We start from the raw sequence: 23,894 nt of genomic DNA, 5'->3' as shown, positions 1-23,894 counted from the left end.
TCACATGAAGCCAAACTGAAACACAAGTCACCACAGCCCCAGGGACACCAGCAAAACAACAGATGGTTCCGTAAACCATGCAACTTAAGTTTAGTAGACCATCTGACATGTAGGATTCAAGGTAACCTACCACTGTCAAAAACAGCAAGTTTTTTGACAATATACTTTCGCAGGCACTTCAAGTCATCTGTGAATAACTTTAAAACACTGCTTTTCGCTATAAAGGCAAACCTCCCCAAACACTTTCAATGTTCACACACAAATGGATGCTTACGTGCTTTGCTTTCAAGAGATCTCAACATCGAAAGCTCCCTTCTTGACAATCCCAAGCCTATCTTACATAAAGCCTTAGCTTTTTATAGGGCTATCCATACAGGACACCCTGGCCCTAACCTATGACAGGACAGCACAGAATGGCTATTGTGGAGCTGCAGATTTAATGTGTTAGCATATAGCTACAGTGATCAGACTGTCCTCTCCCACTCCCTACACTCTAGGGATAAAGTGAGAGGCCTGAGGAAAGAGGAGGGATTTAATGGCTAGTTCTCCTCAGTGGAGGTGGATCTGTAGACTCTCTCTCTGCAGGAGTTGCAGTACAGGCAGGCAGTAGTTTGAGCAGTTGGGTGGGCAGGGATGTGAACTCATGGAGTGGAGCATGTGCAGATGGTTCCCTCAGCCCTTCAGGTTTGAGCAGTTCCACTGCATAACGGCTTTCTGTTAGCTGACTCCTTCTTTCTCACAGAGAGTTAAAGTATACCATGATATGGCTACTGACTGGACTCAGTCAATCAAGTGGAGTGATGTTACAGTGACCTCATAGCCAAGTCTATTTTCCCCTGCTCTTTTGTTACAGATCTGCTTCTGCAATGTTTCATCTGATACATGACTTGAATTTTCTTGCACCTAGCATGTCTTTGGATGTATTTATCATTGGCTCCGTCTGCTGGGCCCTGGGGTGTCCCTGCTGCAGGGTTTGAGGGGCCTGGCCCTGGGGTGTCCCTGCTGCAGGGTCAGAGGGGCCTGGCATTTGAAGTATACCTGTTGCAGGACAGCGCCTCCAGCTGGGAGTGCAGGGTCTCCCCATCCTTTGCTCTCAGGATTGCCTCCAAATTCTCCTCCAGGACCCTCTTGTGGCGCCGGACTTGTCGGAGGACATTCCCAGCATCCTCAAACAGGGACGACGGGGCCTGGCTTTTCTGCAGTGAGGTTGGCTGGGTCATTGCGGGAAGGGGGAGTGGCCTGAGCTGGACACTAGTACCACACTTTTCAGACTGGAACAGAGGAGGCGTGGAGAGAGCATCCATCAGGTCACTGTCTGTCAACTGGTGAGCAAGACGTAAACTCAAGGGAGTGAGTTTATTTCTGCTGCTCTACATAGCAGTAATAGATGTACACAATGACAAAAAAGATCCCACAATGAGGGGGAGACGGGGGGCACTAAAGAAACAAAAGTCCTCAGAATAACATGGGTAGCCAGAAGCATGGGATTGAGACTGGGGCTAAACAAAGGCCTGGGTCTCAGAGAACAGTAGCCTTTTGGAGAGAACAGGGAAACCTGCTTCTGCTTGGTATTGAAATGCACACTAGTGCTCGTGTGTGCAGCTGTTACACAACTTGGCTGGGTACTTTAACCTCTTCTGATTAGACATGGATCTTCCCAAAATCACCTTGAACAAGGGGTAAAACATGCACAGTCGCAGGCCTCCCTGGTGATGTTTTAAACAAGCAAAAAAAAAAATCCAGAAATTCTACAAAGTACTTTAAATTTAAAAGTGAGTTTAATTTCCATTAAGGAATGAGGTAGTGTGGCCTTCATGTCCTGACTTGTGGATTTCAGTTCCTGGTTAGGGTGGCTCCTTTACCACGAGTTTTCCTTCACTGCTACATGCTGTTTGACATCCAGGAACCATGCTCTTTACAAGGAGAACTCACATTATGCCTCCATCACTCAATCCATGTAGGATAAGTAAACACCTCCCTGCACTAATGCCTGAAATATAATTCAATAAATTGTAATAAAAGATATAATCTGCTAAAGGAGTGAAAGGTTAACAAAAAATAAATGTCCGGGACTGTTTGCATCTCTGAAGGGTGTGATCGTCTGAAGACTAAATAATATGATTAACATATTAGATTCCTGCTTCGGTTGTTGCTACAGGCCAGTGAGCACAAGTGCGCTATCCATCTTGTCCCTTTCCAGTCCAATTTAGCCTGCAGGCACTGATGAGAAAGACAGTGCAGGGTCCTCCCATCTTGGCGGTAATCTATCTCAATATAGCTCCCCTCCTATTCCCTCTGCTCTCCTCAATCACCAGGCCTTCCCTTCCCTGCTCTTTGCAGCTGGGAAACGTTGGCTGCACCCCCCCCTCCCTGAATACAAATCTATCAGCAACAAAAAAAATTCTTTTGGTAGGAATGCATTATATTGTTATAATATGCTGTAAGGAAATATCTTGTGTGGAAAGTCAAATCCATAAGAGCTTCTGTTATGCATTATAATTGAAGAGAAGCAGTTGTGTACAGAGAGCATCTTTGTGACTGTGGAGCGAGGCAGCTTGTTCTGGCTCAAGCCTGCCTGCCCGCTGCTGTGCTGTGTTATGGATGCACTTCAGACTTATGAAGTGTGCTGATGGAGAGTGCCTTCTGCGGTGGGTGGGGCAGTGAAGCCAGGAATCACCAGAAGTCTCTTTAAACTCATGTCCTTATCTGAGGAGGACTCTGGGGTAGTCTGACCCAAATAGCTGCTGATTATTGTGGTCCCCGCCAGTGAGGCACATCACCTAAACAGGCTTCTGGAAAGGGTTCCCGTTTACCAACACAAGGTGTCAAATGTTCAAAGAATCGTCAGAATGGCAGTCTATTTCCCAGCATCCTTAAAATGATCATTTTACTGAAACTGTGCCAACAAATCAAAACGGACGAATTCAATGTCCTCCCTATGGTTTGGAAAAGCCAGTTTCCTGAGAAAAACAGGTAGGTCTACACTTAGCTATCATGTTGCTTTTTTACACCTCCTCCTCCTCCCTCATCCATTAAAAGAGATAAGGTCTTCAGTTTATCTGCATAAAGTAATTGCGAGCATCACTGGCTTTCTCTCTCTGATAAAGGTGGGAGTGTGTATGCTGCAGACAGCCTGTACACACTGCAGGAGGAGGGCCTCGCGAAAACCGGCACTGCGGAGGTGCAGGTTGCCATGGGAACTCACCATGGAGATGCAAGGAGGAGGGGGCGGGGCACTGATGACTGGGCTGCTGCTGCTGCTCTTAGCTGGCTCTCTGCCCTCGACAGGAAATCCATCAGAAGGCTGGACACGTCCAGAGAGAGCTGGGGCTGCCTGCCATGGGAGACAGTAGCCATGTCTGGACTGGTCAAAAGCTCATCTCTCTTACCATAACCCTAAACAGAGCAAGTCAGCTATTGGTTTGCTCTTCAACTGCACAATAGTCCAAATGCAAAACATCTTTGTAGGTCATTTTAAACTTGTCTTGGCTACAATACTACCCATACTGTCATCACTTTTAGTCAGTCTAGACCGTGTTCGACCCAGTACTATAAAACAGAAACCTATTATATTTCCTAAAATAAAATGACACATTCCTAGGACTGATCAACATATTTATCATAAATTATTGTATTTAATTACTTTATCTTCCATTAATAGTATTAGAGATTCCAAATCTAATAAAAATGATGATGCGGCTTCAATAAATTCAGACATTTCTATGATCCATGTGGTAAGAGGCAGCTCAGGTGAAAGAGACATGGTCCTACTCTGAATAAGCTGGACATGCAGACAAGCAAAAGCACAGCAGAATGTGAGGAATCAGAGGTGTAGATGTGACACTAAAATAGAGATATGCGCTTTATACAAAGTGGCTATAACAGCACGTGTGACTCATGATGTACATGAACATGTGAAACACACAGGTCGTTTCAGCGCTGTGAAGCCAGCATGTGCCATCACTACATCCAGCCTGGAGAGATAAAAGGCGAGTGCAAATTATGAGAGTAATTTAGAGAGGGGAGGGTGGTAATTATGAGCAGGCCATCTGCAGCACCGAGTGAGTTGCAGTAAAGCCCTTTCTGTATTTTCGGGTCTCAGATCTCCTGAGGAGAGCGTCCCTGCATGAGTGCTGTCTCCGTCTGCAACATGCTAACCTTGGACTGGGTCTCCAGGTGGGCTGGCCATTGTCTCCCCTCCTGCAGAGACACAGAGGACATAGCTGGGACCGAGGACACACAGGCTCTCAGAACACCAGTTTAAATACACAGCATTATGTGGCCCCCTAGAACTCAAGTTGGGCTGACATTCTATTTGAGAAAAATATGATGTCAACATTTCTCTCATGACCATTTAACAGCATTGTAGCTTAGTCTAAATATAAAAATGGAGTAAAAACTGCAGTCCTTTGTCCACTACGTTCAGGACACAAGTTAGTAGAGTTTGAGACACAAAGGCATCACCCACCCTGCTGTAACCGCTTGGAAACACACTTGTACTGGTATACACAGTGATACTACAAAGCTTCCAAATGTGTTTTTGACAAGAACAGCGCTAAAAGGACTGCTGAATTTTTGTCTGCTTGTTTCACATTCTTGAGGCTCTTTCGAGTGACAACTGAAAAAAATTTGGTGATCGGTGACAAACACACAAGAAAAGACTTTTAATTTTCAAATAATCACCCCCTCACTGAAATGTGTGTAAAAATGTCCGTGTGTAAAAATATGTGTGAAAGTGGGTGAGAGAGTGTCGGTGACTGCCTCAGAGCCAGTGTGGCTGCGACCGTGGCGTATGGACGGGGGGGCCCAGGAGTGCTCCCATTCTTGCATCCACAATTATATGCTAATGTGTCATTTGCTGCAAGTGATATTATTCTGGGCTGATGGAATTTTTCAGCAGCCAAGGCGTGCTTGGAAAGCCAATGCCCCACTGACAGGGCTCTGCCTGTAACAGATGGGAATGGGAGGCGCACTGTTCAGAGAGGCGAGGAGCCACCCTTGTTTATTAACACAGGGAGAGGGGAGGAAGCAACTGGGAATTGCTGTCTGGCCATTGAAAAACATGCCGCGGTCACGTTTTAGCTTGATTTCATCTGAGAGTATGGCCCATTTAGATTAGCGTGTCCCCGAGCCCAATGCTGAAAAGGACACTTAGGGAGACCAGAGACAGTGTGATCAGTGCCTACTGCACGGCGGGGCAAGGGGAAGGGGAGGGTGCTCTGGAGGGGTCTCAATCCAGTATGCTTCTTTGCTCCACTCAATCTGCACTGAAAACAGCAGCAGAGCTCACACAGAGCAGTGGGGTAATGAAGGGTGTGTCTGATTAGCTTCTGTAGGCTTATTACATTACTTTGCTTCACACACTGTCATGCTGTGCCACGCAACACCATACCACTACACCACACTGCTGCTCCTTACTGCTATGCCACATGCTGTTCTTTATCACTATACCATACGGCTGCTCCTTACCACTAATGCTTTAACTGTTTATACAAGGGGTTTGAGAGGGTTAGATGCAGGTTTCACCTGTGATCTCAGATCCCACTGAAAGTGCTCATAGTCAGGAGATGCAGAGGAGATGTTGTATCAGAGGTAGTATATAAAGACCACTATAGCTGTCGCTGAGAACACTTTACAAACATGTAGGATAGTCTGCAGGGGGTGCTGCTGCATTGCATTTCTGCAGCAGGGACCTGGAGTGATGCAGTGCCCCCTCACCAGCAGCAGGGCTTGCATCTCTACTTTGAGCCGGCCAAGGTCATGCAGCATGTCGGTAGCCTTCGTCACAGCCAGGCTGGGCCTCATAGTTGCATCCTGCCGTGGGCAAGCTGATCCCTCCTGGGCGTTGAGGTCCTCCATCACTGACCTGGGCTTTGGAGCTCTGGTTGAAGAGGAAGCAAAGGAAGGGACCTCTGGTTGTGGCTGGCTGATGCTGGAGTGAGAGGGAGACAGGGAGGGAAGGCATACTGGTCAGTGATTCAGGAGAGGACCTACATGCACATCACCGCCCCCCGTACCTAAACTTCACCTCCAGCCCCCATGGCGCTCAGCATGCTCAAAGCCTATGCCCTCATTCACTGTGTGGCCTCTTGGCCATCCCACCAGTCCCATTCAGCTCTCATCATTTGTTTTCCACTTGGTGGTAGCTGGTTGTAACGAACATTATATTTTTTAAATTACTTTTTTTATTGCAAGAACAGGTACTGTACAAGATGTATACAAACAGAAAACACAATGTTTTTTTTATAAACAAGAACCTACCCCTATCCCTCCCCCTTCCAGAACTGACTGCCTAAAAAAAATCGATCAAGGACAGCATGGTCTTGACTAAACACCCTGAGCACAATTCACCTATAAATATACATATGGACAGTGCAGGATAGTGAGGGTCACTGCCTTCCAGACAATGCTGGAGTGCATTTATTTATAGGAAGTGACTGAAAGCTAGAGAAGTATGATAATAAGGGTTCCCAAACAGTAAAATCAATCCGATCATCTAATTACATATTTCCTCCAAATGTAAGTACAGCATCACGTCCTGGAGCCATTGTGCTGCAGTAGGAGGACTACTTGATGCGACAGAATTTGTCTACTGGCTAATAAGGTTTAAATGCAATGATGTCAGGTTGTTTTCTAGTCAAGCTCACATCTGCACCTGGAATACCAAATATGGCAATTTAAGCACATGGTTCTATACCTGCATCAAGCGCTTTAGAAAGTGTGTCAAATATAGTGGACCAGTACCCTGCCAATATAAGACATGACCAGAACATGTGTGTCAAGTCTGCTACATCTGTATGACATCTTATACTTAGAATGTGGATATCCTAGCCCTAGACTCAAAGGATCCTTTGTCCCTACTGCCATCAGGCTGTACAACACCTCAGCCAATGGCCAATAACCAAGAGCCAACAGCCAATGGCTCTCTCTCTCTCTCTCTCTCTCCCTCCCTCCCTCCATACCCAACACCCTCACCCACTGGACTCTGTACAATAATGTCTGTATGATCTGTGAAATAATGCTTGCATTGTATTGTATTATATTGTCTGTGCAATAATGCTTGTATCGTCTCTAATCTACCTCATGTGAGCTACTGGACACCTGAATTTCCCCAAGGGGATGAATAAAGTATCTATCTATTTAGACCTTAAACTGAATTAGACCTCGTCATGCAGAAGAGGTGCTATTATTCACTCTTTGCAATGCATCAATCCATACACACATTTGAAAGCTCAATTCCAAGTTCTTTTTCCCCAAGTGGTTTTGGTCTTATCTATCTACTGACATAATTATTGAATAAATACATGATATAAAACCTGCTGGGGAATTTATTGGGAGATTAGGGAACAATGGACTGTGAATTTGAGCAAACTGACAAATTTGAAAATAATGAAATAAATCTGTCTGGTGAAAATTATACTTGGAGCGTAAATCAGTGAAGTTGGAAAAGATACTGTCAGCGTAGAGGACACCAAATTTTTGGATACCCTTTTCTGTCATATTGTAAAGGCAGAGTCTAGTTTAGCTGGGAGGATTATGATTATTGCATATTCACTTCACACTTCACTTTCACCTGTGGCCCCTAGCCCCTAGACATACACCGACTACGAGAGTTCTCCGGGCATCTCGATCCTGGGCCAGTCGCTTCAGCTGCTCCCAGGTGAGTCCCATTCTCTTAGTGTCTGCCTCCAGATTGCAGTGCCAGGTATTCCTTGGCCGGCCGATCCGAAAGATCCTTCTAAGGCAGGTGTTGATGAACGTCTGGATTCTCTTCATGGTTGTTACGGTGGTTCTCCAGATCTCAGCTCCATAGAGTAGCACAGGTTTCACAATGGTGTTAAAGACCCTTATCTTGATGTTGGTGGTCAGGTTCATGGAGCCCCAGATGTCAGCTGATCGAAAGCTGACCTTGCTTTGCCTATCCAGACTCTTACATTGGTGTCTGTCCCACCCTGCTTGTCGACGATGCTGCTGAGGTAGGTGAAGCTCTCCACCTCTTCTAGTGATTCACCTTCCAGCGTAATGGGGGTTGCATCAGCTGCGTTGACCTTTAGGACCTTACTCTTCCCTCTGTGGATGCTGAGGCCCAGGCGTGCTGAGTTGTTCACAAAGGTGCAAGTCTTTTCCTGCATCTGTTGCTGGGTGTGGGAGAGAAGGGCCAGGTCATTCAGTTGAGGTCATCCAGCTGTGTCCAGAGGGTCCACTGGATGCCACTTCGCTTCTGGGCTGTGGACGTCTTCATAATCCAGTCAATGGCCAGCAGGAACAGAAAAGGTGACAGTAAGAACTTGGAAGGCAACAGTGGGTTGTCGGCCATGGACCACTCTGCAGGTCATCCCTTCGTAAGTGTTCCTGATGAATTTGGTGATCTTTTCAGGAACTCCGTAGTTTCTCAGCAACTTCCAGAGAGTCTGCCTGTCCACACTGTTGAATGCCTTCTTGTAGTCGAAGTTGAGGGGTGAGTTCCACTCCAGTGACTGCTCCAGGATGATACGCTGTGGGTCAACAGCATCCAGGAGGACTCCGTTGAAGACCTTACCCGGGATGGACATAAGTGTTAGCCCTCTGTAGTTGGAACAGGAGCTGAGATCGCCTTTCTTCAGGAGCTTCATGAGGTAGCCCTCCTTCCACTCTGACGGGACGTGCTTCTTTTCCTGGATCTTGCTGAAGAGGGGACAGCATCTTGGCACTGGTCTCATCGTCAGCCTTTAGCGCCTCTGCCGGGATGCTGTTGGGTCCTGCAGCCTTGCCATTCCTCGGCTGCTTCACGGATTTGTGGATCTCCTTCTTTATGAGCATGCTGCAGTCAGTCGGCAGGTCACTGTCAGATGGCTGGATGTCTGATGGGTCCTGTGGGTCCTGTGGGGCTGGTCTGTTCAGCAACTCCTCAAAATGCTCCACCCATCTGTTCATCTGTTCCTCCTCATCAGGTATTGTCTTCTCTTTCTTGTCCTTCACTGGTCTCTCTTGGCTTGCTGTACTTTCCAGAAGCTTCTTGATGGTGGCTTACAAGTCCCGTCTGTTCCCATGGTGCACTGCTTCCTGTTTCTGCTGCCAGTGTCTCCATGTAGTTTCTCATGATGCTCCTGTTCGCTTCCGCATACTCTTCCTGGGCTTGACTTTTCCAGCTTGTGTGCAGCTGTTGTTGACTGCCGCCTTCTTACTCTTCCTCTCCTCTATCTTCTTTAAAGTCTCTGCTGAGATCCACTCCTTATGGCTGTACTTCTTGGGACCCAGTACTTCCTGGCATGCTGATGTTACAGCCTCCTACAGTCCCTGCCACTCCTTTTCAATTGCCCCTTCCTCTCTTGCAGGATCTGGAACCTGTTGGAGACCGTGACCTTGAACTCTTTCTGCTTGGTTGTCTCTTTCAGGAGCGTGGTGTTATATCGCTGGCATTGACAGGTTTCCCCTGTCCAATTCCTCCTCAGCTTGAGCTTGAGCTTCAACCGGACAACAGGAGATGATGGTCCAAAGCAGTGTCGGCTCCTCACTTGACGTGCACATCTTCAGGAGAAGAGATCTCCTGAACTTCTTCCCGATGCACACATGGATGATTTGGTTCTCCATCAACAGGGTTGGTGATACTCAAGTAGTCTTGTGTCGTTCTGTGATGAAAGAAACTCCCGCTGATAACCAGGTTGTGGGCTTGTGGCGCAGAGTTTGGCGAATCTCCGTTGTCTTTCATCTCACCCAGGCCCTGCTGCCCCATGACCTCCTCGTAGCCCTGTTGTCTCTGCCGATCTTGGCACTGAAGTCACCCATAACGACGACAATGTTCCATCCAGGGCAGCTCTGCTGTAGCAATCTGCTGTAGAACTCCTCTTTGTCCTTGTCGTTGCTGTCGTTAGTTAGGGCGTAGCATTGTATGACGTCCATATTTAGCCTCCTCTTCTTGGTTCGGAAACAGGCTGTGAGGATCCATGGGCCGTGTGCCTCCCATCCGATGAGCGCTCTCTGGGCTGTCTTGGACAACATCAGGGCCACTCAGTGCATATGGGGTGCGTTGTCTTCCTTGTGACCCAAGAACAGCAGCAACTCTCCCGTCATGAGGCTCCCCTGACCAGAACTGGTTCATCTTGACTCGCTGATTCCTAGAATGGTGACGTTGTATCTCTCCATCTCAGCAGCCACTTGCGCTGTCTTTCCAGCCTTGTACGTGGTTCTGACGTTCCATGTTCCGATGGTGATGGTGGACCTGGTGGAGATGATGGTCGTTGGCCTGGCCGCTTCCATGTGAATATGGCTTTCACTACCAGACGTCATAAGTTCTCCAGCTGGAGTTCCATCCTCTCCCAGGGCTGAAATGTTCCTTGATTCTTTTGTTGGCGTTTCTGTAGCAATAGGTTTTTACAGGGAGGGGATGCTAGCCCCTCGCCCAACCCACCTCCTTTCTCATCCAGGCTTGGGACCGGCAATGGCCCAAGTTATTATTGCATATTGGGCTTGAATAAAAAGAGTTATATTTAAGTTGAAGTGTTACCGTAACAGTCCATATTTTAAGAGAAGAAAAAAAGGACAACAGGGTTGGATATGTACTGCAAAGTTTTCATAGGCAGGCTTGATGTGACCAGGGCTTGGAGAGAGGTTGTTGTACATCACCTAGACTCTGCCTCATACCAGTCTGTGTCTGTGTCTGAGTGACTGGAATTCCAGTGTGGATCCATATCACTAGACTGAGGAAATACAAGGGTGAGACCCAACATGGGGCACAATAATCCCCGTCTACCCTTCTCCCGGGAGCCATTTCGCTTGTGTGTCTCCAGGCAGACACACAGATCCGCAGTATGAGAATGTGCACCAACCCTGCAGGTTGCAGCTGGACCTGGCACGGACTCGCAACCGCCAAGTGCACGGGATGGGGCTCCATGCGATGCAACAACGACATCTGGAGGATGACTGATTGTCATTTTTGGGGTATAAGGAACCCTGGTAAATTTATAGAAGACCCCGGTTGTATTGTTTTGAATGGTAATGGATCGAGTATATGGATTTGGAAGGATCTGAGAGTGTGGGTAGATACAGGAATGGGCTGGGGAGAGGCAATTAGAATACATGAGATGTTTAATGTCAATTGGAATAAAACTGCTGCAGGACTTAAGGTGGATGTCCCGCTCCAAAGGCCATATATGAGCATGCCCTTCATCAAAGAGGTGAGGCACGTGCTAAATGCAGTCCTCCAGAGAAGCCTGGCACATGCCCTAAATTGTACAATGGACCTAAAATCGGACTGTCCTCCGAAGGAGAACCTCTGCCCAGCTGAGTAGGTGTATCAATCAGACACTCTCGTTTAATTGTCAGCCAGCCAGGATGGGAGATTGCTGTTCTGCACAGTGCTGGTAAGACATGATCAGGGCCGGCTGCTTTCCTGATTTTTTGTTTCTTGAGGATGCAGTCGAGTTGATGGTTGGTGATAGTGATAGGAGCTGGGGGGGGGGTTGTAGGTGTAGAGAGGTTATCTAGTTGGCGCATCTAGTTGGCGTTGTGGCATCTTCACGCAGGACACGGTTAAGTGTATCGCTTTCATAATTGTTGATAATTGTCAGCTGTAGTTGTAATTAACTTCGTGTTTACAGTGACCAGTTTGTTCTATTGTGGTGTTAATCATCAGTACGTCGTCATTTCCTCAGCAATTTTACCAGCAATTCTTCCAGCGTTTTTTTTTTTCTCTGATTCCTCTCCTCTCTATCACCAGACCCTTCACTCATGACCATGTGCCGCCTTCCTATCCTCATCCATTCTTCCTATCGTTCCAGGAGATACAACTTCCGTAAACGCAACCTGACTAACCTGGTTTATCCCCCTCTGTCCTCCTCCGAGGTGCTCTCAGTGGTGGGTGGACTATGGAACTGCCGGTCATCGGTTCAGAAGGCTGACTTCATCACAACCTACGCTGAGACCATGTCACTCCAATTCCTGGCACTCACCGAGACCTGGATTTCCCCGGACAACACCGCCACCCCCGCTGCCCTGTCCTCCTCATACTCCTTCACTCACACTCCACGGGCCTCAGGCAGAGGAGCTGGCACAGGGCTGCTTATCTTCCCATCCTGGAGATACTCCCCTCTGCCCCTGCATACTCTCCCTATTAACTCATTTGAATTCCAGGCCATGTCTGTGTCTCATCCTATAAACCTCACCATTGTTGTTGTTTACCGCCCCCCAGGCCCCCACGGCTTCTTCATTGACGAGCTCGACACTCTTCTGAGCTCCCTCTCTGATGACACCTCAACACTGACTCTACTGGGATTCTTCAATATTCCATCTGCAACCTCTGCGATGGCCAGCGTAATCTCCCTCCTCCTGTCCTTCGCCCTCAACCTCTCACCATCACCTGCGACCCACAAGGCCGGCAACCAGCTCGACCTCGTGTTCACCAGGAGCTGCGCCACAACCCACCTCACGCTGACTCCCCTCCACGTATCGGACCACTACTTCGTATCATTCTCCCTCACTCTCCCCTCCACCCTCAACCCCCCTACTGATCGAAACTTCCACACACTCTCCCACTCTGCATTCTCCTCTACTGTTCTCTCTTCCCTCACTCCCCTTCCCTCCTTCTCCATCATGCCTGCTGAGTCTGCTACATCAGTCCTTAACTTTAGATGCTCTCTGCCCTACTGTCTCCAGGCCATCGCAACCATCACCCTCATGTCCATGGCTGACTGACTCCCTCCGCTCTGACAGGACTGCGCTGCAAGCTGCTGAGAGGAAGTGGAGGAAATCCAGATCCTCCGTGGACCTGGCTACCTATCACTCTCTGCTAACAGCATTTACAACCGCAACAACATCAGCTAAGTCCTCTTTCTTCCAATCCAAAATTAATGCTAATATAATTAACCCACGAAAACTTTTCTCCACCTTTTCCACCCTCCTCTCCCCCCCTCCTCCTCCCTCCCCCTCTCTCCTCTCTGCCAATGATTTCAGGGTTTACATCGAGGAAAAGGTGATCAGCATCCGGGACTCCTTCACTCCTTCAACAACACTCTTGACCACCACGAGCAACTGCATCAACCAGCTGTCTTCCTTCATGCCGCTCAAAGACTTGGAAGTGCTCCAACTCATCACAGACCACCATGCCACAACCTGCCCTCTGGACCCCATCCCCTCTACTCTGCTCCAATCCATATCTGGTGAGATCGCCCCATTTCTTTCCTCATTTATCAATTCCTCACTAATCTCTGGTACTGTCCCCACAGACTTCAAGAAAGCTCTGGTCACACCACTCCTGAAGAAACCATCCACCGACCCATCAGATGTTACAAACTATCTCTCCTCTAATTTAAAACCCTGGAACGTGCAGTACTTAACCAACTATCCCCTTTTCTTCTCAGGAACAACCTTTTGGACCCCCATCAGTCAGGTTTCAGAGCTGGCCACTCAACGGAAACCGCACTCCTGGCCGTGACAGAGGCTCTCCACACTGCTAGAGCCTCCGACTTGTCATCTGTCCTCATCCTCCTCGACCTCTCTGCTGCTTTCGACACAGTCAACCACCAGACACTAATATCAAAGCTGTCTGAGATGGGCATCTCTGGAACCGCTCTCTCCTGGTTCAAGTCCTACCTGACTGGTAGATCCTCCCAGATCTACTGGAAAGGCTCCACCTCTGCACCCACCCCCCTCACCACAGGAGTTCCACAGGGTTCAGTACTGGGAGCCCTACTCTTCTCAATTTATATCAACTCTCTTGGCTCAGTTATCAAATCACATGGCTTCTCCTATCACTGCTATGCTGACGACATCCAACTCTTTTTCTCTTTCCCTCCCTCTACCTCCCAGGTCAACGAAAGAATCTCTGCATGCCTGGCTGACATCTCCAAATGGATGTCATCCCACCATCTAAAGCTGAACCTCAGAAAAACAGAACTGCTCTTCATCCCAGCCGGCCCTTCCCCCCTGCAAGACCTCTCCATCACCGTCGATGGCACCACAATACCATCCTCTCAGTCAGCAAAGAGCTTGGGCGTCATCCTCGACAACAACCTGGACTTCAAGGAGTACATTGCTAGCACGTCACGGGCCTGCCGATTCCTCCTCCACAACATCAGGAGGATTCGTCTGTTCCTGACAACATACACGACGCAGCTCCTTATCCAAGCCACAGTTCTCCCTCGACTGGACTACTGCAACGCTCTCCTCGCAGGCCTCCCAGCCTGTACTACCCAGCCTCTCCAGCTCATCCAGAATGCAGCTGCCTGACTAATCTTCAACCTCCCCAAATTCTCCCATGTTACTCCCCTGCTTAAATCCCTCCACTGGCTTCCTGTCGCTGCCAGGATCAGATTCAAGACCTTGACCCTCGCCTTCTCTGCAATCAACAGGACAGCCCCTGCCTACCTCCAAGAACTCATCCAGCCCTACACACCAGCCCGACCCCTGCGCTCAGCAGCAACTGGACGCCTCGCTCCTTGCATGGTCAAGGCAGGAGGTGCTCGTTCTGCCAGACATCTGCGTTTCACCTACATCGCTCCCCAGTGGTGGAACGAACTCCCTGTCCCGCTACGGACAGCTCCTTCACCCCATTCCTTCAGACGGGGCCTGAAGACGCACCTCTTCAGACTCTACCTGGACTGACCCAGCACACAATTGCTGCCCCCCCCAATCAGTGCTGTCGTAAATTGCTGTGCTTTTTAAATTGTTTCTTGTTGCCGCCTTTACCCTGACGCTCATTGCGCCGTTTGAAGTTGTTGAAGTTTGCTGTTTGAAGGTGTATCGTATTAGTTGCCCTATAGGCTATAATTGTACAAATCTGATAGTACTGTGTCCTCAAACAGACCTTGCTCTCAGCTGAGAACTGTCTCATTGTGGAACTGTACACATCCTGTCCCCGTACTGTCGCTATACTTACTGTATGCACTTTTGTAAGTCGCTTTGCATAAAAGCGTCTGCTAAATAAATAAATGTAAATGTAAAATGTAAATGTTAAGGTCAGAAGGGGAGGTGGGGGAGTGTCTCAGAGTGAGTGTGGTTGGGTTGAAGAGAGCGGAGTGGGGTGAAAGTCCTTCATTTTTCAAATCTGGAGTAGAACGTGTTAAACTGATTTGGGAGTGAAGGGTCTGCAGCGTTGTTGGGTTTACATTTGTGGTTTGTGATAGTCTGGAGTCCCCTCTGACAGAAGAGCAGTCATTAGTGGAGAAGTGGTTTTCCAGTTTGTCCCTATATCTGCGCTTGGCAGTTTTGACTGCTTTATTGAGTGCAAATTTGGCCCTTTTTTATGCATCCTGGTCACCACTTCTGTAGGCATCTTCCTTGGTGGAGTGTAATTTCCCCAGCTTAGCAGAGAATCAAGGTTTGCTGTTGTTATACCTATATACAGTCTTTGCTGGTATGCAAGTCTCCTCACAAAAACTGATGTAAGAGGTAACTGCCTCAGCACAGTCATCCAGCTTGTCGTTGGTGGTTCTAAAAACAGTCCCGCAGATCCTCTATGGCCTTAGGGGACCATATTTTCACTGCTTTTCACCTCAGGCTTGGCAGTTTTAAGCTTTTGTCTGTATGAAGGGATGAGGTGAATAAGGGAATGGTCAGTTTTTCAAGTAGGGCACGGATGGTTGCCTTGTATGCATCCTTGATGGTGCTTTAATAGTGTTCCTTCTCTGGTAGGATATTTGATCAGTTATTTGTATTTAGGGAGTTCAACACTCAGGTTGGTGTGGTTGAAATCTCCCATAATGATGACTGGAGAGTCAGGGTGTTTTCCTTCAACCTCTACAATTTGGTCTGCTAGCTGTTGTTGTGCTGAGTAGGCATTTGCTTGAGGTGGAATGTATACCTCAACCAGTATTACAGAGGCGAATTCCCATGGCGAATAGAATGGGTTGCAATTTACGATAAAATTTCCATCTTGGGAGAGAACGTTTTGCCCAAAATAGACACATCGCTGCACCACTGTTGGTTAAAATAAAAACACATTCCTCCGCCTCTGGATTTCTGGTAAAGTGTGGGATCGCTATCTGCTCTGAACAGTGAAAAACCAGGCAGATCTACCGAAGCATCGGGAATGTTTTCATGTAACCACGTTTCAGTGAAGCAGAATGCAGATGTAGTAGAAAAGTCCTTTATTGTGCTTACCAGCATTCACAGTTCATCGGATTTGTTGCATAGAGAGCGAACATTGGAAAGAAGTATACACCAGGCAGTGCCGGTCAAAAGTCACGTCTGCGAAGCCATGAGAGAGAGCCACCGCATCTTCCCTGTGATCGCCGCTTTGTCTTACCTTTGTTCCGGGATGAAGTTTGGTAATCACCCAGAGAGTTGAATGATGACGAAGAGATGAAGAACAGAAGAAGAAAAACAGGCCCACTTGCAACAAACTCAGCCCTAATCTGTTCACAAAGCCCAACTGGCTTGGACCAGTGACTGTCATTTGATGGAGACACAAAGTTTGGTGTCATTATTTCAGATGCACACAAAATGACAACCCAACATGGGCTGAATGGTCTGCTCTAATCATTGCCCCGTTCTCATGCTCTTACATTAGCAGCTAGTGCTGGGTGGTATGACCAAAAATTTGTATCACGGTATTTTTTAAGATTCTGGCGGTGTCACAGGTTTTTTTGTTTGTTTTGTTTTTTGCATGACTGGGCCTTTATATAGGTTTGTTGCTTATTCTACTGTCAGGAGTACATAGAATATAAAAACATTTTAATTTCATCACTTATATAATGAAGGCTTTGATTACTAAAGGGTTTGCTTGGCCCCACAAAAAGACACAATATATGAAGGAATCAGTATGCATGAAACAGTTGCAGAATCTAAACAATTTTTATTGTGCAAACTGCAATGTGGTAAAAACAGAACTTAAAAAAATAGATATGCCAACAACTTTAACACTGCTTCCTTTATAAAACAAAATATTTTAAGATAGTTCTATAAACATTATAAACAGACTTAAAATACTCAAAGTGTTTAAGTATTCAAAGAGATATTTCTCTAATGTTCTACTGCAAAAGTAAGAAACAACAACAACAATCTCACGTTGTAGCTTTCGCAAGCACACAAACTACAGACAATCTGCGTTTGAAGCCCGGCTGAATGCATGAAAAGTCAATGGCAGGAGCCGAATGGGCGGAGTTAATCGCTGTGAAACTGTGAGCAATGCGAAATGAGCGTTCGCAACCGTTCGCTTGAGTTAAAAAATATTCAACTCGAGCGAAAATTTCACCTGGCGAAAGCCAATCACCTTCAAGTAGGGCTAGAAACCACGCCCCCCGCTCTTCAGCAACTTTCCAGCAGCATTGGCAATCAAAAATGCTTGCTGTGACGTGGTGCGAAATTCCGCTTCGTATTCGGTTAAAATGCAGATTGTCTGTAGTTTGTGTGCTTACGAAAGCTACAATGTGAGTTGTTTCAGCTATGCTACGGTATGGCGGTATATGAAAAATTCATACCATACGGGAAATTAAAACCGGTATATGGGATGAACTGGTATACTGCCCAGCACTATTAGCAGCCATGCGAAACTGTCGTAAAGGTTGCAGAAACAGGCAGCTAGCTGAATTAAAACTATTATGCTCTACTTGGCAGTGCTGAAGGGTTTCAACCACGCAGCTAAGATCCACAGACTGCAGCCCATTGAAGATTGCATGACATTTAAGACATAGTTATGATTCACAGCTGGGGCTTACAGGGAAACAGCGGCTTCACTCTGTCCAGTCTGTCATATATTTACATTTATTCATTTGGCAGACGCTTTTATCCAAAGCGACTTACACAGGTTACAGTTCTTTACAATGTTATCCATTTATACAGCTGGATATTTACTGAGGCAACTGCGGGTTAAGTACCTTGCCCAAGGGTACAGCAGCAGTGATCCCAACGGGGCTCGAACCGGCAACCTTTCGGTTACAAGTCCTGCTCCTTAACCACTATGCTGCACTGCCGCCCAGATATATGAAATATGATGATGATGTGGTGTGAAAACTACCACACCAGCTTGTAAGATATCTGATTATTTCTTGCTTGAACAATCTGAACCGTAATGTCAGATGCTTTTCTTAAAACCTTTTTTAAAAAAAACATGTTTTTACACTGGCATCTGTGTCTTCTTTAATAAAAAGCCCACAAGGAGCCCAACAAGGGGTTAACAAAGTTACAGCCAAGGTCCCAGATCTGTCTGCTTGAAACGGGTTGTTTTCACAGTGTAGGATTACCGAATGGATTAGAGTTACCTTGAACTCAATAGCTCTGGCACTGTTGTGCTTGTGTTATTTTGGGCAATTAATCACAAACAGACACTTTCCATTTACCTATATCATGCGAACATATTTGAAATCATTCACTAGCTACTTTTCACAGACTGTTTCAGACAGACATTTTTCTCCTCCTCAGAAAAAAAAGCTATGTACACATAATTGCCAAAACTGTCACTCAGAGATTAAAGTCCTAATTGCTTTAGATAGTTGGATGGTTTTGGTTTCAGACTGTGTCTTTTGTTTTGTCAAGGTAAAAAAATTGTATTTTCTCCCTACTTTCTGACATTGTTTTGTTTTTGATCTCTGAAGGAGCTTCTACACAGCATAGTTCTCTCTGAATAATTGTGTGCTTTCACACTTTTGAATTGTACTTGAGCATCTTACATAACAGGCGAGCCCCACCCCCACACTCTCTGACTTGTGCATGAGGATGCAAAACAAGACTGTAGAGGAGAATGGGCTGCAAACACTACAGTCTGCTCGAAACAGAAGTACAGTGAATAATGGAGACAGAGCCACAGAAAATAGATGCAGAGGGAGGGAGTGACGGAGGGAGGAACAAAGAAAAAGTCTGATTCTGCTGTTAAGGAGAGAGGAGGGAGGGAGTGGCATTTGCAGAGGAGGGGATGAGAGCAAGGAGAAAAGGTCTGTCTGATTTCACAGCTGGAGTGAAAGGCAGAAAGACAGAAAGAGAGAGAGAGAGGGGTTGACCTGAATTCCTTCCATTGAGCCGTGTCTTCAATGAAAGGTCACAGCTCAGAGGCGGTCACAGTGTTCACTCTCCAGGACTAGATCCGACCGGATCCACAGTGCAAGGGGCCAACCTGCATGCCAATCACCATGTCAGCTCCTGCAGCAGAGGTGCTACCTCTGCCTCACCCCCTCCCTCTCTCTCCACATCGTCATTACCAGCCCTTCACCAGAGACCCGTAACAGCTAGAAACACTGCTACACCCCTGTTAATCTTCTGCAACGGCTGTGTGAAGTTGTGTACCGTGCCACACACTGATGTGTTCACAAGCATACTGCTGTGAACACTGTTGTTCCACCAAATAAATGAGATGAGTTTCCTACTCTTACTACTCGATGGATAAGAGCATCTGCCAAGCAACAAACTGTAAAGTGTGATTGTGTGAATGTCCTATGCCCTTTGGGGTGGGGACGGGGAGATGTTGAGAGGTGAGGCTGGCCCAGTATCAGATGGTTAAGGTGCACAGCACAGGGAAGAGATGACAAGGCTGTCCTGCACTTTGAGTACAGTAGTGGAACCCTTCAACGGTTTTTTGGTCATCAATTTGTAGCCATGGGTCCCAGAAAAGTAGCAGAGGTACCAGGGAGGAAGAGGGACCAGACACTGAAGGGGCAGAATTATGATGGAGTGAGACAACGCCTGGGCTCTGGCTAACAGCAAGCTACGTGTTAATCACAGGGCAGCGGCTGTTGTATTTGCAGCTTGTGGTGCTGGTGCAGGAGAGAGGAGATGCACTCAGCACTTTCCACTGAGGAAGAGCCCCAGCACAGCTACCCCAAGGCATCCCAGCGCTGAGAGAGGTTTCATGAGGCGTCAGGCCCAAAGGCAAGAGTGCATAGCCTCAACTGCCACACCCACACACAAGAGCGCGTAGCCTCCACTTCTGCACCCAAATGCAAGAGTGCATAGCCTCTACGGCCACATCCAAATGCAAGAGTGCAGTTCTCTGCAGAGGACTGACGGCGAGATGACATCCTTTCAACATACACGCGAATGCTGCATAGAAACAACCTTCAAAAAATTAAAAGAAATTCCCTGCCTGACTCATTCTGACAAACGCCAAATCAGATGGCCTGCCTTCCAAAGAGACTGGTGCATAACTATATTCATCCTCACTCATTTACTTTGCAGATACTCTTATCAAGGGTGACTTACACTTTATATCATCTTTTTACACAGCTTGATGTTCACTGATGAAATTCAAGTTAAGTACCTTGTTCAAGGGTAGTGCCGTATCAAACCTCCATTGTTCTGGGTACAAGCTCCAATATCATGCCATGCTGCACTGCCACCATGCCATTATCTGATAAAAGAACTGTTTAAAAGTTAAAGAGAGCGGACCGCTTTGATGAATTGATTACATGAGGTTTTTTACAGGCGTGAATCCCCCTGAGAGTGCCGGCCCCTCAGCTCCACTGTGACTGACACGGTGAGATGACTCAGACTGCGATTGATGGCTATGGGGGCAGGGACAGAGGAATGTGGGGGGGAAGGTGTGCTCACATTTGACCCCACATGTCCCCTTCCCCACTAGCCCCTGCCCTTCATTAGTGTGACCAGCAGAAGGCACATGGAGTAACACAGACTAGGACACCACGGTTGTGTTCATACGCATTGCACGAGATTGTGAGACATGTATAGGCTGTAATGAAACAGGATATTAAAGGTCTCTTCCCAGATCAGTTTCCCCTGCTACTGGCCATGCTATCAGTCCTCTCTTTGGAGCTGTTCCTGTGATATGAACTTCATGCAGCGTCCCATAATGGCCCTTTTCACTCTCTCTGAGCAAGGGCTTTTGTCCTCATATTATGCAAAATAAACACTACAGGTAACAATAAAGACTTTTATGGACATTTTGAACAATAGACTACTTTTATGATTCATTCTGTCATACAATGACAAAAACACAGTGATGACCCCATTGAGTCACACCAAAGCATACTATATCGATTCAGGGTAAAGCACACCTCATGTACACCACTTTCAAATGAATCAACTTACCAAAGCAGACTCAAACTCATAGCAGCTGCAAGTTCTGCCTGAGTCATACCTATTGTTTATACAGCCCTACTGTATCCAGAGACTAATTTTTTGTTATATTTACTACTAATACTGCTGCAAAGGACACCACAGGTGATAGATGCGTATCAAACGTACTATACAGAGTTATGTGAGTAATAGATTGTTTTATCATGTTTCCTAAAGTGCAGATATGAATAGTAAAGCTATGATGAAAGGAAGATCAGTGTAGGCATGCAGTCAACGTGTGCTGAAAACTGTGGGGGACGTGAACTGTTTATTCATTTCCATATCCATATAACCTCACTGCGCAGGTTTGCTCCTAAAGCTTACCTTTGGCTGCCCATTGAGGACCAAGCTGAAAATGTCCACATTTTTGCTGAGTTAGGTCATTGATGTTCATGGAATGTGTGTTTTTCAATCCTGTCAGGACCTATTATTTATAACAAACTTCCTTTCGTCTTATCATAAAGCTCCTACTTCATGTTGTCTTTGTAAATTGGACTACTAGCATACAGCATAACCATAGTAAATGCCAAAATTCATTTTTGTGTTTTTTTTTCTAAACTACCTATAGCTGATTATAGAACACAGATGATATGTATATAGAATACAAATCTACATAGAATAAAGATTATAGCCAATTTGCACAGACCTGGAATTTTCTGCCATTAAAGACAAAGCTGTTTACTGGTTGGATCCAGGTGGCACCATTCATACCATGGTATGAATGGTATTCATACCATACCATTCATACCATGCTCTGGCTCAGAGGCTTTGACACTGGAGCTGGGGTCCTGTTCTGTTACTAGTATTCATCTTGCCTCTAGACCTAGAGAGACCCAGTCAATAAATCTGCCACCGTATGTCCCTCAACCCATGGACAACAACATCATGCGCTGCTCTAACATATGCACAAATCCTGTGAATGCTCATTATGCTACACTGATTCCACTGCACTGCTTACAAGACAACAGCATCTATGAGTGAAGCTCCACATATCTAACAGGCTAATACCATGTAAATCTGAGCATGGTGGCTCCAGTAGCCAGAGATTACTGGTTGAGGATGTGTTCAATCTCTTCAGAATTGGGCTACACTATTTTTGAAGTAATTAGTTGATTCATTGAAAGCTACTCAAATTTTATTTGGAAGTATTTGAATACCATGAGTCAGGTGGTATCCTGCTGAGTTAAGATCAGTGAGTCAGAGAAAATGCTATGGGTTTTAACTAAACTGGTAAGAAATGGCACCTCACCAAGAGTTAATGTCAGTAAGGCAGTGAGGGAGTGGAGGCAGAATGATGGCTTTAACTGTAAGAGCTTCCGTTCATCAACAAAACACAAAGGATTCGCCACATGGTCTTCACATGTTTCTCTGAAAGTTTAGCAATATGTGGCACTACTACCGTTTAACAGTCAACAGGAAGGAAGGTACATAAAAATGGTCCACTTGGCAAGAGCCATTCACAAACAACCCAAAACCCTCGGCCAGCCTTTGAGGACTCCACTGTGTGTAGGAGGACAGTATGAGGGTCCTTTAGTCTTTTTAAATGTTATTAATTACCTTTCTCCTAATAAGGTAATTGCATTATGTAATGTATTTTTATGTCAGCTATTTTGATGTATGACTCATAATATTTACCAACCTAAATAATGTAGTCTTATAAATAACAATAATAATTTATTATTACTTTTTATGTATTTGTTTTGAAATTCATTCATTTTCAAACATCCAAAGATGGGATGCACAGGGGAAGCATTTGTTTGGGAGAACGCAGCATTTATTAACAGCACTGTAAGCACATGTCTTTGCCCATACTGTCGGCACACATTAATAGAGATTAAATGTGTTGAACAAGTTGGCCATATTTCAAATGAATCCTCCCTCCAGCTGCTGGGAGAGAGAGGCAGTGGTCACAGCCTTCCCCCCCTCATGGTTCACATTGAAGGCTCCAGTAAGAGGCACCCGCCATCACAATGTGGCAGCAATATGCCAGCCAATAGGAAGCCTTGCCCACAGAAAGGAGTCGCGCCGCAGGGGCCAATCATACGAGGGAATGGAGGAAGGCAGCCCTCCATGAACAAAGGTTCATTTTCCTCACTGGACATCCAATAAAAAAACATGAGGCAAAATGTCAGGGGGCCCCTGGCTGGGAGGATGTATTCAGCACGGCGAGGCATCTTCCATCAGTTAGTGCACTAATTCATCTTGAGAGTGTTTTTGATCTGGCACAAACTGATTAGGTTGTAGACAGAGGCAGGTGGAGACAAAGCACCCCTGCAGAGGTCATGGTATGCACATGCTCTGTTCGATAGGAAGCTGTTCAAAGCCCATGGATGTATCCACTCTGAGGCCCCGCTGAGGGCTTTTCTGCTGGGGGCACATGCACGTGTGTGCGTGCGCTGACCTTTTCTACAACTGTACACAATCATTACCTGCCTAATTGCTCATGAATGATAAGGTGCTTAAAGAGTACGGCAAAATCCATTTGTCTTTCATCGACTGAGGCTTGCTGCAGGACTCAATATGAGAAGGCAGTCAATATGCCAATGTTACAGTTTGTGCTATTGTACAGTGTGATGACGAGGCGTTCATGCACTGGAGCTGTAGCCATGGAAACAGAGGCGAAGACAAAGGCTGACTCCGGCAGCTTGGTCGCGTCCTGGCTCAGTGACTCCACTGAAACAGCTCTATGCATGGTTTATGCTGTTTGGAATATAAAGGTTTTAACTCTGCAGGAATGATGTCAGCTTAGTGTGAGGCTGTAGGGATATCCCCGTTCTGAGAGAGCCACAGAGGGTGCATGGGAGACATCATCAGGGAGAGCAGGCCTCCCTGCACTCCTCTGTTCCAGCTTCTAATGGTTGCACCCAGCCCGCAGCACTTTCACTGCTCACCAGTCACTACTTAGTGCAACTATGCAC

General features: G+C 46.6%; 1 protein-coding gene across 1 annotated transcript in view; it reads right to left on the bottom strand.

Annotated features, from left to right (window-relative positions):
* The window catches only part of kiaa0586 (KIAA0586 ortholog), a 192,103-nt gene that overhangs the window by 97,366 nt on the left and 70,843 nt on the right, over positions 1–23,894 (bottom strand). Inside the window, exons 9-12 of the mRNA XM_036542008.1 lie at positions 5,719–5,932; positions 4,159–4,200; positions 3,206–3,334; positions 1,039–1,271 (exon numbers count right to left, since the gene is read on the bottom strand). Of these exons, the coding sequence (XP_036397901.1) occupies positions 1,039–1,271; positions 3,206–3,334; positions 4,159–4,200; positions 5,719–5,932 (618 nt within the window). The remainder of the gene's footprint in view (positions 1–1,038; positions 1,272–3,205; positions 3,335–4,158; positions 4,201–5,718; positions 5,933–23,894) is intronic.

The sequence above is a fragment of the Megalops cyprinoides genome, chromosome 12, assembly GCF_013368585.1.
Source record: "Megalops cyprinoides isolate fMegCyp1 chromosome 12, fMegCyp1.pri, whole genome shotgun sequence".
In the NCBI taxonomy this organism is placed as follows: domain Eukaryota; kingdom Metazoa; phylum Chordata; class Actinopteri; order Elopiformes; family Megalopidae; genus Megalops; species Megalops cyprinoides.
The sequence above is the reverse complement of the archived record's forward strand: the minus strand, read 5'-3'. Positions and strand labels throughout refer to the sequence as shown.